This window comes from Microchirus variegatus (assembly GCF_963457635.1).
Source record: "Microchirus variegatus genome assembly, chromosome: 21".
Lineage (NCBI taxonomy): Eukaryota > Metazoa > Chordata > Actinopteri > Pleuronectiformes > Soleidae > Microchirus > Microchirus variegatus.
The window spans coordinates 18,897,089-18,912,665 of NC_139822.1; the positions used below are offsets into that span (position 1 = coordinate 18,897,089).

General features: G+C 37.3%; 1 protein-coding gene across 1 annotated transcript; it reads right to left on the bottom strand.

The window, feature by feature from the left end:
* Window positions 1-1,580: 1,580 nt before the first annotated feature.
* Window positions 1,581-8,536, bottom strand: LOC310942662 (V-set and immunoglobulin domain-containing protein 1-like; the record flags this gene model as incomplete). The annotated part of the gene is made up of 5 exons (XM_083908076.1): window positions 1,581-1,585; window positions 1,669-1,953; window positions 3,048-3,332; window positions 6,933-7,271; window positions 8,446-8,536. 5 exons carry the CDS (start codon window positions 8,534-8,536, stop codon window positions 1,581-1,583), a joined length of 1,005 nt encoding a protein of 334 aa, XP_083764202.1.
* Window positions 8,537-15,577: the final 7,041 nt, after the last annotated feature.

The following is a 15,577-nucleotide window of genomic DNA, read 5'->3' on the forward strand; positions in this document are numbered from 1 at the left end:
GTGTCGTTCAATGATCTATTTATGATTTTAATGAAATATTAAAACATTATTTAAACTTACTGTTTTTACATTTGCACCATAAAAACAGAGCAACACCAACAATAAGAAGAGTCACAACTGCAGTAGCAACAACAGCAATAACTATTCCTCCAGTGTTATTATCTGAAACACAAAGTAAAACATCACTTTTATTCATCATCATTTTCCTTTTAATGAACTCTTTATTCTCTCACTCTCTCACACCACAGTCCACATAAACAGTGATTTTAGCTGCTGGTCCTCTGCTGCCTCGTGTGGTCACTCTGTGTCACTGAGGTCAATCTGAACACGAGCTTTTCAAAACACAGAAGTCACTAAATAAGACATTTAAACGTATTAATGTTTGCAGCAGTGGATCAACAAACTCCTGTGAGCCGTGACGTTAAAATCACTGATTTTCTCTGTGGACTTTGGTGTAGACAGAGTGAGTGGTTTATAATCGTATTGATCTTATGGCGTTTATTTCCGTGTAAACGGCAGAACCAGTTTGTGTGGTTTTCCTCAGAAGAGCTGAGCTGTTAAACTCACCCACTCACTGTCTTTGGTCACACACAGATCTTAAGAATGTTCATTTCTCAGACATCATTAATCGTCATTTATCTAGATCTTTGTTTTGACTTTACTCGCTCGTTGTTCTGCACGGAATCTCACGTCAACATCAGAGAGACAGAGACAGTGGACAGTGTCCACAACACAGTCCTAGTGATTATGTCTCCATGTTTGTCCTGAGTAAACCTCGTCTACGTACATCAAACAACGCAGGGTATGAAACAGTAGGTGGCGCTGTCACAAACGAGGGAGACATTTACCTAAATATCGACTTCACTTCTTTACTGCACAGAATTAAAGCACTTTCAATGACCCATGTCTATTTTAGGGCAACTTTCAAATATTTTTAAGGGCCTTTCATTGTTTTTTTTTCCAAATTCAAGAACTTTCCAGGATTTCAAGGCACATTGAGCCCATGTCCATTTACGGCAATTTTCAATAACTTTCAAGGGTCTTTTATTTCCACAAGGACTTTAAGGACCTGTGTGAACCCTGAAGTGACATCAGTGGCAGGATACATTGACTTTCAAGGGCCTGGACTTGTTTTTCCCAAATTCACAAACTTTCAAGGATTTCAAGGACCCATGAACATCAGTGAAATGAGACATTTACCTAAATATCAACTTATTTCTTTCTTGCACAAAATTCAAGCACTTTTAATAACCCATGTCTATTAAGCGCAATTTTCAAAAACTTTCAAGGGCCTTGAATTTGTATTCAAGTACCAATGGGAACCTTGAAGTGACACCAGTGGCAGGATACATTGACTTTCAAGGACATGGATTTTTTTTTTCCACCCCCTAATTCTCAAACTTTCATGGATTTCAAGGAGCCGTGTGAACCCTGACATACTAATGCTAACCTAGCCTAGCCTAGCCTAGCAGTGAGTTTAGCAGTGATGTGTCCTCTCTGTCCCTCTGAGTCTCATGTGGGCGGAGTCAAACACAAACAGTGAAAGTGAACGACATGAATGTGACACAACTGTTACACAATCACACTGAAGGAGAGGATTTTAGAGTTTAGTTATTTTAATATGTGTAAATGATCTGAATATAAAAGCAGAGACACAAAGAAACTCACCAGGATCAGGAACAATGACGTGTGTCTCCTCAAAAACCCTGTGTTTGATCTCCTCCTGTGTGGCGACACACTGATAGTAGTCAGTCTTGGTCACAGTAGTTTGAAGGATGATGTCGTAGCTGCCTCCTCTTTCAGAAACCTGTGGTTCTTCAGCAGGAACAATGTTTCCAGCTCTGTCCTGAAAATGGACGACTGGTTTTGGAAAAGCTCCAAGAATTTCACATTGAAGCTGAACTCCTTTCGCTGTTGGACTGAGTGTCTTGATGGACGGCTTTGAAGCTGCACCTGTGAACATAAACACAAAAAAGAACATAATAATGAATATTCATTGGTTTAAATGTATAAAAACCTGATCTAATATCAGGAAAAATCTGATTTGAATCTGATTTTCTGAACGTAACCTGCTCAGGTTTGATGTTAAAGTTGCCAAAGTTAAACTGTTATTTAAAGCAGATGATCCATGTTGTGTTAATAATTATAAACATATATATATCCTGACATCAAATTATGTGAGTAAATAATTGTACAAATACAGTTTTAATGGTGTAAAATAAAATTATATCACAAACATGAATCAGTTTGTCTGTTTTCTGGTTTGATTTTCTCACTAAACTAAAGTAGATTGTTCTGTGGAGTTCCCCAGGGTTCTATTCTGGGACCATTATTATTTATGATTTATATAAATTATTCCATCACCTGCTTTAACACGAGAATTATAATGTGTTACATGGTATAAACTACATAAATTATTATATTTAATGGAAAATAAATGGTACTTTTGTGGAGTTTTAGTTGATCAGTTTGTGCTGGAGAGAACAAACTGACTGAGGTTTGAAGGAAAATTCATAAATCTATTGTTATAATAAGAAAAGTTTGTTTTTTGTTCACACAAACTGTCTTTTTAACTCTTTATTATAGTTATATAAAGTGATTTTCTCTTTACTGTTGACGACACACGTGTGAAGATGTAAACGACGTTATCTTTGACGTTAAAATGGGATAAAACATGAAATATATGATGATTATTATTATTATTATTATGGTGTCGTTGTGAAAACATGTTGAATTTAAATCAGGGTAAAAACTAACATCAAATCAGAAACACTGAGTGTTTTTCTTTGTGTCATCAGTGACACGTTGACTCAGTGTTCACTTTATTAGGTACACCTGTACAATCTGATGCTGTTCTGCCATAGACTCCACTGTCATGATGCGTTTAATGTCCTGTTTGTTTGTCCACACTCACAGATGATGTGGATTCAGTCACGTGTTTGAGTCAGTGATGATGTTGTTGTTGCAACGATTCACTGATTATTAATCAATAACTACATTTATTGGCAACTAATATGTGCTTTTTTAAGAATTACAAAGAAACTCACCAGGAACATGAACAGGAACGTACGTCTCAGTAAAAACCCTGTGTTTGATCTCCTCCTGTGTGGCGACACACTGATAGTAGTCAGTCTTGGTCACAGTAGTTTGAAGGATGATGTCGTAGCTGCCTCCTCTTTCAGAAACCTGTGGTTCTTCAGCAGGAACAATGTTTCCAGCTCTGTCCTGAAAATGGACGACTGGTTTAGGAGACGCTCCTTTAACAGAACACTGAAGCTGAACTCCATCTGCTGTCCCACCGAGTATTATGATATTTGGCTCTGGAGCTGCACCTGTGAACACAGTGTAAACAGTAGATAATGTGAGACAAGTAGAAAGATAACCTTGGTTAATAGCATGTACATATTTTCTCTGATGTTTTGGTTTGAGAGAAAGAAAATTGCAGCAGAAACATAAATCAACATTCAAACTATCTGTGTAGATTCTTGTTCATCCAGGTCAAAGCATCAAAGGTCAGTGAATCAGGAGCAGCTGTACTTTGGAGATTTCTTTCTTCAAGTTCTCTATAAGTAAAGTTTTTACTGATTCAGTGACTTTTGAAGATTTTTCCAAAAAATCAAACATTTGAACATATTCCAGGTTGTGTCGAGGTTTCTGACGTATATCATGACAGAAACTGTAGAGCTAATAACAATAAATCAATAATTAATAAAGATATTGTGTAGGAATTTTCCTCAATAACAATTTAACAAAGGGTTAATATAAATTGACATGATGTAAAACTCATAATCACATGAAATGTTTGTTGTCTTTAGTCCAATTAAAATTCAACTGTTCAATTTCAATTCAGTGGAGGAAAAAAACACTGAAAAACACAATTATGAGATTTTATCATGTCATGTTTAGATCATATTCTTTGGTAAAAATTATTCAACAACAACAGAAACAAACTTTCTTTACCTAAAAACCATGAAAACTGGTCAATTTCAGAAGAAATCATGTAAAATGTATTGATTAAAAGTTCACGAAGAAACAGATATTTTATATTTTATCAGTGAAAGAAGCAAAAAAATGAAAAACCTCAGCGTCAAAGACGAAAGTGTTGATTTATTTCAACTAAAGTCAACTTTCTAACAGGTGAACTTTGACCTGAAAACCTAAAAACAGCTCAGACTCACCTGGGATTTGGGCTCTGGGTTTTAACCCTTTGAGGCGCGGAGGTTGCCTGCGACCCGACATTTACCCGTAAAACTCAACAAATACATCAACTCTATGTTTACATGTTGACTCTGAACCTAAATACACACATATTATAGCTCGTTTGAAAGCTCAGCGGCTCGTTTTGACGGAGAATTGAAGCATTTTCACGGGGGATTTACGACAGAACAACACGAGCGTCTGACTTTACGGCAGTAAACAGTTTACAAACTCACCTGCTAGCATGTCTCACCGCAGTTTAAGACATTTTTAACCGGAAAAACAGACGTTTACAGACAAACTGGGCTCATTTTGAACAACGTAACAAACACACATTGAGTCAAAGTGCGTTAAAATGAAGCGGAAGTGAAAAATAAGCGGAATAAAAGCGGATTAAGTCCGTTGTTCGCTTTTTAACGCTGCTCCTCAAACTTCCGAAACAACGTCATTTCTGTTCAGTTTAATTAGTTGGTAAAATATTTGACCAATCATGTTCAGTGTCTCTGGAATCAGGACACGCCCACAAACAAAAAGAGCCAATTAGCTTCTTCCTACGAACTAAAGTGACGAACCTGACGAACTTTTAACTCCGTCAGCCAATCACAAGTGAGCATCCTTCCACGAGCCCCACATGACTTTGATTGACAGCTGCTTCCGTCCAATAGGAAGTGAGCACGGTGAAAACACCGGGAGTTCGTCGCCAGGCAAATTACCTGTGTGACCAAATATGGAAGTGGACGTTGCTGGACGTCCGGTGTCAGTGGGACGTTTCACATCACAGAGAAACGTGATTATCGGTCCAAAGAGACGAGATTTAACGAGACTAAACGTGTCAATCTTCATCTAAACGTCAACAACGTCTTCTTTTAATCAACGTTGACATTTAGAGACAGTTTTTCAGCGACATTAAAGACGTTTACCGTCACTATTTGGCGACTTTGGAGAAGTTTTCTCCAACTCTGTGGCCCTCTGATGGAGATGATCGGTACTGCACTTTGTCAAATATCTCAGAGCCACTTCAGTGCATCAACATGAAACTTGGTGCAGATGCTGAAGACGAGTGGACGCAGAGATCCTGTGAATTTCAGCCTGATAGCTCTGATTATGACTGATTTGTTGTGCTTTGAGTGTGAATTAAAGAGCAGAGAAGGAGAAAAGTGGTGTTTTTGTCTGTTTAATGCTCGACTACATGAAGTGTGTGAGAGCTGTGAGTGAGATCAACACACCTGATGGAACTTATGACAGTTTGTTTACAGTGATGCGGCTGAAAATGCATCACTTCCTCCTGGTCTTGGTATTAATGGCTGTTTAAAATGCTAAAGTGTTCAGAGACTGAAGTGCACATGAGAAAAATGGGCCCTAAGAGGTTAAGATAGGATCTAAAAGGGAGGGAAAAAAAGAAAATATACAACGTTAGTGTTTGTGTGACATCGTACATTTAATAAAAAAATGAGATTATGGACAAAATAATAGACATTTTTAACATAAAAAGAGGTAAAAAAGAACAGAGTGTGGTTGAAGTTTGCAGCACATTTCCAGATGAGACTGGTTTGAGTCAGTAAACACATCACACAGTTTTCTGCTGTCACTCACAAACCTGCTCATAATTCATTCATTTATACAGAAACACATTGACATCATTCACTGTGTCAACATTAGGGATGTGATGATTTATCACAATTTAATCACATGTGACAATAAAACGCTGTCGCAATAAAGCGATCGACATCGTTCCGTGATCATCGTAAACGGGTCAAAGTGTTAATATTTAACTTGATTAATGTGGAAATGTCTTTCATTAAGGTTAAAATCACCTTAGGTGACCACTTTAGCTTAAGGTAAGGGTTACTTTATTAAGTTAAGATCACTTTAGCTTAAGGTAAGGGTTATTTTATTAAATTATTATCACTTTAGCTTAAGCTAAGGGTAACTTTATCAAGGTTAGCATCACTTTAGATTAAGCTAAGGGTAACTTTATCAAGGTTAGCATAACTTTAGCTTCAGGTAAGGTTACTTTATCAAGGTTAACGTCACTTTAGCTTAAGGTAAGGCTACTTTATCAAGGTTAGCACCACTTAAGCTTCAGGCAAGGGTTACTTTATTAGGTTAAGATCACTTTAGCTTAAGGTAAGGGTTATCTTATTGAATTAAGATCACTTTAGCTTAAGCTAAGGGTTACTTTATCAAGCTTAGCATCACTTTAGCTTAAGGTAAGGATAACTTTATCAAAGTTAGCATCACTTTAGCTTAAGGTAAGGTTACTTTATCAAGGTTAACATCCCTTTAGCTTAAAGTAAGGGTTACTTTGTCAAGGTTAGCATCACTTTAGCTTAATGTAAGGGATACTTTATCAAGGTTAGCATCACTTTAGCTTTACGTAAGGGTCACTTTATCAAGGTTAGCATCACTTTTGATTAAGCTAAGGGTTACTTTATCAAGGTTAGCTTCGCTTTAGATTAAGCTAATGGTTACTTTATCAAGATAACAATAAAACACTGTCGCAATAACGTGATCGTCATCGTTTTGTTATAATCGTAAACGGGTCAAAGTGTTAATATTTAACTTGATTAACGTGGAAATGTCTGACGTTCATATTGTTTTATTTCTCAGAGCCACCAGAGGGAGCCTGTGTCTTTTCACTCATGACAGGACTTGAGTAAAAACTATGGATCCAGTCTATGACGTGAACCAGTCCCGTCTGTAAATGATGATCTTTGTGTTTTTGTCTCACTCACCAACAACAAGAGCAATGTGTGATCTTCTGCGTGGCTGATGAAAGGGAAAATCACAGGTGTAGCTTCCACTGTCAGTCACCTTTGTCGCTCTGATAACTACAGAGGCGTTACCGACCTGCAGCTCTTGTGCAAAATGAAAGACTCGTCCTCTGAAGTCGGGGTCTTGGTCTTGGTTTGTGGGGTTGTTGTTGTAGTGAGTGCCCCGATCGTACATGAACACCTCCTTCTGACCGTCCTTCTTCCAGTCAAACAGCTCCTGCTTGATGCTCCTGCTGCCGAAGGAACAGCTTAAAAGTGCATCGTCCCCTTCACTCACCACCATCTTGATGACGGCTGGAGCTGGAAGACACATGGGTTCACACGCAGAGTAATCACATTACTAAGGTTAAGATCACGTTAGCTTAAGATAAGGGTTACTTTAGCAAGGGTAGCATCACTTTAGCTTAAGGTGAGGGTTACTTTATCAAGGTTAGCATCACTTTGGCTTAAGGTAAGGGTTACTTTATCAAGGTTAGCATCACTTTGGCTTAAGGTAAGGGTTACTTTATCAAGGTTAGCATCACTTTAGCTTAAGGTAAGGGTCACTTTATCAAAATTAGCATCACTTAAACTTAAGGTAAGGGTTACTTTATCAAGGTTAGCATCACTTTGGCTTAAGGTAAGGGTTACTTTATCAAGGTTAGCATCACTTTGGCTTAAGGTAAGGGTTACTTTATCAAGGTTAGCATCACTTTAGCTTAAGGTAAGGGTCACTTTATCAAAATTAGCATCACTTAAACTTAAGGTAAGAGTTACTTTATCAAGGTTAGCGTCATTTTAGCTTAAGGTAAGGGTTACTCTTAAGGCAAGGGTTACTTTAGCAAGATTAGCATCACTTTAGCTTAAGGTAAGGGTTACTTTATCAAGGTTAACATCACTTTAGCTTGATGTAAGGGTTACTTTATCAAGGTTAGCATCACTTTAGCTTAAGGTAAGGGTTACTTTATCAAGGTTGACATCAAGTTAGCTTAAGGTAAGGGTTACTTTATCAAGATTAACATTTGTTAGCTTAAGGTAAGGGTTACTCATAAGGCAAGGGTTACTTTAGCAAGATTAGCATCACTTTAGCTTAAGGTAAGGGTTACTCATAAGGTAAGGGTTACTTTATCAAGATTAACATCATGTTAGCTTAAGGTAAGGGTTACCCTTAAAGTAAGAGTTACTTTAGCAAGATTAGCATCACTTTAGAATGAAAGAGAAGGAAGGAAAACAAACACAGCTACAATAAGACACAGCGCCACCTGCTGGAGTCACAGCACAGTTTCTGTGTGGATTCACAATTGAGACAGAGATGTTTCGAGAAGATGGAGACCACGCCCTGCATCACACACACACACACACACACACACACTGCAGCAGTGACGTCACATGTAAAGTCTCTCGCGCACACACACACACACACACACACTGCAGCAGTGACGTCACATGTAAAGTCTCTCGCGCACACACACACATACAGTGTTACTTTTCTCACCGCTGTCGTCATCAGTCGTTGAAACGTCACAGACCAGCACGAGGACAAGAAGCAGCTCCATAGTTGTCCACAGAGTCACGTGACCGTCCATCATCGCTGTCCCGTCACTTTAACGTGTTTGAATAACGAGGCTTCAGCCGCTGCTCTTAACTACTGACCAAGACACGCCCACTGGGGGCGGGACCACGCCCACTAACCGGAACACCGACCCACGCACTCGAGCGTTTGTCGCTTCTCTCGAGAACACTTTCACTTTACTTCACTTCCGGATATGAAGTATGGAGGATTACAAGTGCCACACAAACAGTGACGCAGCATTTTGTTCATTCATTAGAGTTTATGACATTCATTATTAATGTTTAATTAAAGTTAACGATGGTTAATAAATGCTTAATTACAGTGAAGTAAAGCTTATTCTGCACATTTATGAAGTCAAAGTTAAGTGATGCATGTTTTACACTTTACAATAAGGCTCACAAGGAGCATTAATAAAGCTAACCTTATCTTAACTAAGTGTTATTATACTTTATTTAAGTGTCACTTAAGAGAAACTTTACAGACACAGAATTTAACATGAGCTCAGATTTTTAAAATGGCCGCCGTCATGTTTAGTCTCAGAGTGAAAAGACAGAAACAATAACAACACATTTGTTGACGTCTTCATGTTTATTTGTCAGATGTGATTCAGTGGAGATAAAACAGTAGAAAGTGAACCTGACTGACTCTGGATCAGCATCAACAACAAACACAAACAAGAAAAGTCCAGAAAAACAACAACAAAAACAAGGTAAACAACAATAAAAATAATAATTAAATAAAAAATCACATTATGATTAACTTCAAAAATATTCACATTGATTTAAATCAGAACTCACTCACAGCGAGTTAGCTGCTAGTTTGGTCTTTTAATGTAAATAAAACATATATATATATTGATGAGTCAGTGTGTAGCTAGTTAGCGTAGCCACTTCTCCAGCATGTTTCCACGTCTTCAGACTGTCACAGTAAATATGTGTCAGTGTGTACGATCATGTGACCTCCTCTTTAACATGTGACCATCAAACCACTGGAGCTTCTTTGGTCCAAGTCTCTTTGAGCTTTAAACACTAAACAAAGAAAAAGTGCTGAGTCACTGTGTGATTCTTTCTCTTTTCTTCTTCTTCTTCTTCTTCTTCTTCTTCTTCTCTCACTTTCTTTGTTTCTATCAAGTTGACTTTGATTTGGGATTTAAAAACAGAAACGTGGCGACACATCTGTGGGTCCAGAGCCAGAGTTTGAGAACCACTGGTTAAAGTCATGATGATGATGATGATGATGATGATGTCACAGGAGGACGAGTGTGAGGTCATCGTGACATCATCATGACGTCATTGTAAATAATGTACAGAAGCTTCAGGTGGTGTCCACTGTCCTATCAGACGATGACATCACTGATGAGACGACAGTCCATCGTCTTCCAAAACCTTGACACCGTGACCTTTGACCTTACTGTTACCATGGTGAAGGAGGTCAGAGGTCAAAGGTCACAGACTGGCCTCATCAGTGGGGACTCTGGACTTTGTTGGTTGATCTGCAGAAAGAAAAAAAAGACGATAAACAGAGAGAAAACACTGTAAACAAGTGGTTTTGTCGTTCTATAATCTCTTTATGATTTTAATGAAATATTAAAACATTATTTAAACTTACTGTTTTTACATTTGCGAACACCAAAAACAATAAGAAGAGTCACGACAACTGCAACAACAACTGAAACTATTGCAACAGCAACAACCACTCCTCCAGTGTAATTTTCTGAAAACAAAGTAAAACATCACTTTTATTCATTGACAAAAACAGTGATTTTTTTTAGCTCAGAGACACAGGAGCTGCTGCTCTGCTGCCCTCGTGTGGTCACTTTGTGTCACTGAGCTAAATCTGAATTTTAAACACCGACTTTCTTTTTGACTTAAATCAGACGTTTGAACTTCACTGATGGAGGCAGCAGTGGATCAACAAACTCCTGAGAGCCGCGATGTTAAAAAAAATGACTGATTTCCTCTGTGGACTTTGGTGTGACAGAGTGAGCGGTTCACGCGTTCATCTTCTCCCTCTTTATCTCGATAAACTCGTAACGAAAAGACAAAGGTGACTCACCAGAGGCTCGTGGCTCTGCAGCTGCACCTGTGAACACAGAGGTTTGATCAAAACACACTTTTCTGTCACTAGATTGTTCTGTGGAGTTCCCCAGGGTTCTATTCTGGGACCATTATTATTTCTGATTTATATCAATTATTCCATCACCTGCTTTATCACGAGAATTTGAGCGCGTTACATGATATAAACTAAATAAATTCTTATATTTGATGGATTTTAGGGAGTTTTAGTTGATTTATCTGAACACAAGGTTTTCAAAACACAGAAGTCACTAAATAAAGACATTTAAACATATTAATGTTTGCAGCAGTGGATCAACAAACTCCTGTGAGCCGTGACGTTAAAATCACTGATTTTCTCTGTGGACTTTGGTGTAGACAGAGTGAGCGGTTTATAAACGTATTGATCTTATCGCGTTTATTTCCGTGTAAACAGCAGAACCAGTTTGTGTGGTTTTCCTCAGAAGAGCTGAGCTGTTAAACTCACCCACTCACTGTCTTTGGTCACACACAGATCTTAAGAATTTTCATTTCCCAGACATCATTAATCGTCATTTATCTAGATCTTTGTTTTGACTTTACTCGCTCATTGTTCTGCACGGAATCTCACGTCAACATCAGAGAGACAGAGACAGAGGACAGTGTCCACAACACAGTCCTAGTGATTATGTCTCCATGTTTGTCCTGAGTAAACCTCGTCTACGTACATCAAACAATGCAGGGTATGAAACAGTAGGTGGCGCTGTCACAAACGAGGTAGACCTTTACCTAAATATCAACTTCACTTCTTTACAGCACAGAATTCAAGCACTTTCAATGACCCATGTCTATTTTAGGGAAACTTTCAAATACGTTTAAGGACCTTTCATTGTTTTTTTTTCCAAATTCAACAACTTTCAAGGATTTCAAGGCACATTGAACCATTTATGTCCATTTATGGCAATTTTCAATAACTTTCAAGGGTCATTTAAGGGATTTCAAGGGATTTTAAGGACCTGTGGGAACCCTGAAGTGACATCAGTGGCAGGATACATTGACTTTCAAGGGCCTGGAATTGTTTTTCCCTAATTCACAAACTTTCAAGGACCGATGAACATCGAGACATTTACCTAAATATCAACTTATTTATTTCTTGCACAGAATTCAAGCACTTTTAATAACTAATGTCTATTTAGGGCAATTTTCAAAAACTTTCAAGGGCCTTGAACGTTTTTCAAGGATTTCAAGGACCCATGGGAATGCTGAAGTGGCAGGATCCAATGACTTTCAATGGCCTGGAATTGTGTTTCCCAAATTCACAAACTTTCAAGGACCCATGAACATCAGTGGCATTAGACATTTACCAGAATATCAACTTATTTCTTTCAGGTACAAAATTCAAGCACTTTTAAAGACCCATGTCTATTTAAGGCAATTTTCAAAAACTTTCAAGGGCCTTGAATTTTTTTCAAGGACCCATTGGAACCTTGAAGTGACATCTGTGGCAGGATACATTGACTTTCAAGGACATGGATTTTTTTTCCCCACCCAAATACACAAACTTTCAAGGATTTCAAGGAGCCGTGTGAACCCTGACATACTGGTGCTAACCTAGCCTAGCCTAGTTTAGCAGTGAGTTTAGCAGTGATGTGTCCTCTCTGTCCCTCTGAGTCTCATGTGGGCGGAGTCAAACACAAACAGGGAAAGTGAACGACATGAATGTGACACAACTGTTACACAATCACACTGAAGGAGAGGATTTTAGAGTTTAGTTATTTTACTATATGTAAATTATCTGAATTTAGAAGCAGACACAAAGAAACTCACCATGAACAGATACGTGTGTTTCCTCAAAAACCCTGTGTTTGATCTCCTCCTGTGTGGCGACACACTGATAGTAGTCAGTCTTGGTCACAGTAGTTTGAAGGATGATGTCGTAGCTGCCTCCTCTTTCAGAAACCTGTGGTTCTTCAGCAGGAATAATGTTTCCAGCTCTGTCCTGAAAATGGACTTTAGGTTTAGGAGACGCTCCTTTAACAGAACACTGAAGCTTGACTCCATCTGCTGTTTGACCAAGTATTTTGGTGACTGGCTCTGGAGCTGCACCTGTGAACATAAACAATAACATATGGACATTATAATGATTATTTACAGGTTTAAATGTAGAAAAACCTGATCTAATATCAGGAAAACTCAGATTTGAATCTGATTTTCTGAACGTAACCTGCTCAGGTTTGATGTTAAAGTTTCCAAAGTTAAACTGTTATTTAAAGCAGATGATCCATGTTGTGTTAATAATTATAAACACATCTATCCTGACTTGTTTTATATATAAAAACTATTGTAAAAACAGATTCTTTGATCATTTAGATTCCAGTTCATTTCCTTATAAACACCAGTGTGGTTTTCACAAACACTGACTTCTGTCTTTGAAAAGAATGAATTTTCTTGACGCATTTTTATTGATATTTAAAAAAGCTTTTCATTCAGTGAACCATCAAATTATGTGAGTAAATAATTGTACAAATACAGTTTTAATGGTGTAAAATAAAATTATATCACAAACATGAATCAGTTTGTCTGTTTTCAGGTTTGATTTTCTCACTAAACTAAACTAGATTGTTCTGTGGAGTTCCCCAGGGTTCTATTCTGGGACCATTATTATTTCTGATTTATATAAATTATTACATCACCTGCTTTATCACGAGAATTATAATGTAATACGTGGTATAAACTACATAAATTATTATATTTAATGGAAAATAAATTGTACTTTTGTGGAGTTTTAGTTGATCAGTTTGTGCTGGAGAGAACAAACTGACTGAGGTTTGAAGGAAAATTCATAAATCTATTGTTATAATAAGAAAAGTTAGTTTTTGTTCACACAAACTGTCTTTTTAACTCTTTATTCTAGTTATATAAAGTGATTTTCTCTTTACTGTTGACGACACACGTGTGAAGATGTAAACGACGTTATCTTTGACGTTAAAATGGGATAAAACATGAAATATATTATTATTATTATTATTATTATGGTGTGGTTGTGAAAACATGTTGAATTTAAATCAGGGTAAAAACTAATATCAAATCAGAAACACAGTGTTTTTCTTTGTGTCATCAGTGACACGTTGACTCAGTGTTCACTTTATTAGGTACACCTGTACAATCTGATGCTGTTCTGCCATAGACTCCACTGTCATGATGCGTTTAATGTCCTGTTTGTTTGTCCACACTCACAGATGATGTGGATTCAGTCACATGTTTGAGTCAGTGATGATGTTGTTGTTGAACGATTCACTGATTATTAATCAATAACTACATTATTATGCAACTATACTGTGTTTTGGAAGAATAAAAACAACTTCTCAGAGTGTTCAGGTCATTGCTCTAGTTACCGACAGACTGTTCTGACCCAGTTTAGGACATATTTCAATCACAAATATCTTCATCCAACGTTATTTTGAGTTCAGACTCAACATTATTGGAATAAAAGCAGAGAAACTCACCAGGAACATGAACAGGCACAAGTGTCTCAGTATAAACTCTATGGTTGATCTCCTTCTGTGTGGCGACACACTGATAGTAGTCAGTCTTGGTCACAGTAGTTTGAAGGATGATGTCGTAGCTGCCTCCTCTTTCAGAAACCTGTGGTTCTTCAGCAGGAACAATGTTTCCAGCTCTGTCCTGAAAATGGACGACTGGTTTGGGGAAAGCACCGAGAACCTCACACTGAAGATGAACTCCGTCAGGTGTATCAGCAAGGGTTATGATATTTGGCTTAGGAGCTGCACCTGTGAACACAGTGTAAACAGTACATAATGTGAGACAAGTAGAATGATAATGTGTTTATATTTTCTCTGCTTTGGTTTCAGAGAAAGAGAAATCAGCAGCAGAAACATTAATCAACATTCAAACTATCTGTGTAGATTCTTCTTCATCCAGGTCAAAGGTCATCCAAGGTCAGTGAATCAGGAGCAGTTGCACTTTCAGATTTCTTTCTTTAAGTTCTCTATAAGTCCAGTGTTTACTGATTCAGTGACTTTTGAAGATTTTTCCAAAGAATCAAATATTTTAACATATTCCAGGTTGTGTCGAGGTTTCTGACGTTCTGACAGAAACTGTAGAGCTAATAACAATAAGTCAATAATTAATAAAGATATTGTGTGGTAATTTTCCTCAATAGTAGTTTAACAAAGGGTAAATATAAAATGACATGATGTAAAACTAATCATCACATGAAATGTTTGTCATCTTTAGTCCAATTAAAAAACTTAAATTCAGTTGAAAAAAACCTGTAATGATCAGTTAGTGACAATTATGAGATTTTATGTTGTTTAGATCATATTCTTTGGTAAAATTATCCAACAACAACAACAGAAACAAACGTTCTTTGACTAAAAACCATGAAAACAGGTCAATTTCAGAAGAAATCATATAAAATGTGTTGATAAAAAGTTCATGAAGAAACATATATTTCATATTTTATCAGTGAAAGAAGCAAAAACATTAAAAAACCTCAGAGTCAAAGACGAAAGTGTTGATTTATTTCAACTAAAGTCAACTTTCTAACAGGTGAACTTTGACCTGAAAACCTAAAAACAGCTCAGACTCACCTGGGATTTGGGCTCTGGGTTTTAAGATAGGATCTAAAAGGGAGGGAAAAAAAGAAAATATACAACGTTAGTGTTTGTGTGACATCGTACATTTAATAAAAAAATGAGATTATGGACAAAATAATAGACATTTTTAACATAAAAAGAGGTATAAAAAAAAGAACAGAGTGTGGTTGAAGTTTGCAGCACATTTCCAGATGAGACTGGTTTGAGTCAGTAAACACATCACACAGTTTTCTGCTGTCACTCACAAACCTGCTCATAATTCATTCATTTATACAGAAACACATTGACATCATTCACTGTGTCAACATTAGGGATGTGATGATTTATCACAATTTAATCACATGTGACAATAAAACGCTGTCGCAATAAAGCGATCGACGTTGTTTCGTGATCATCGTAAAC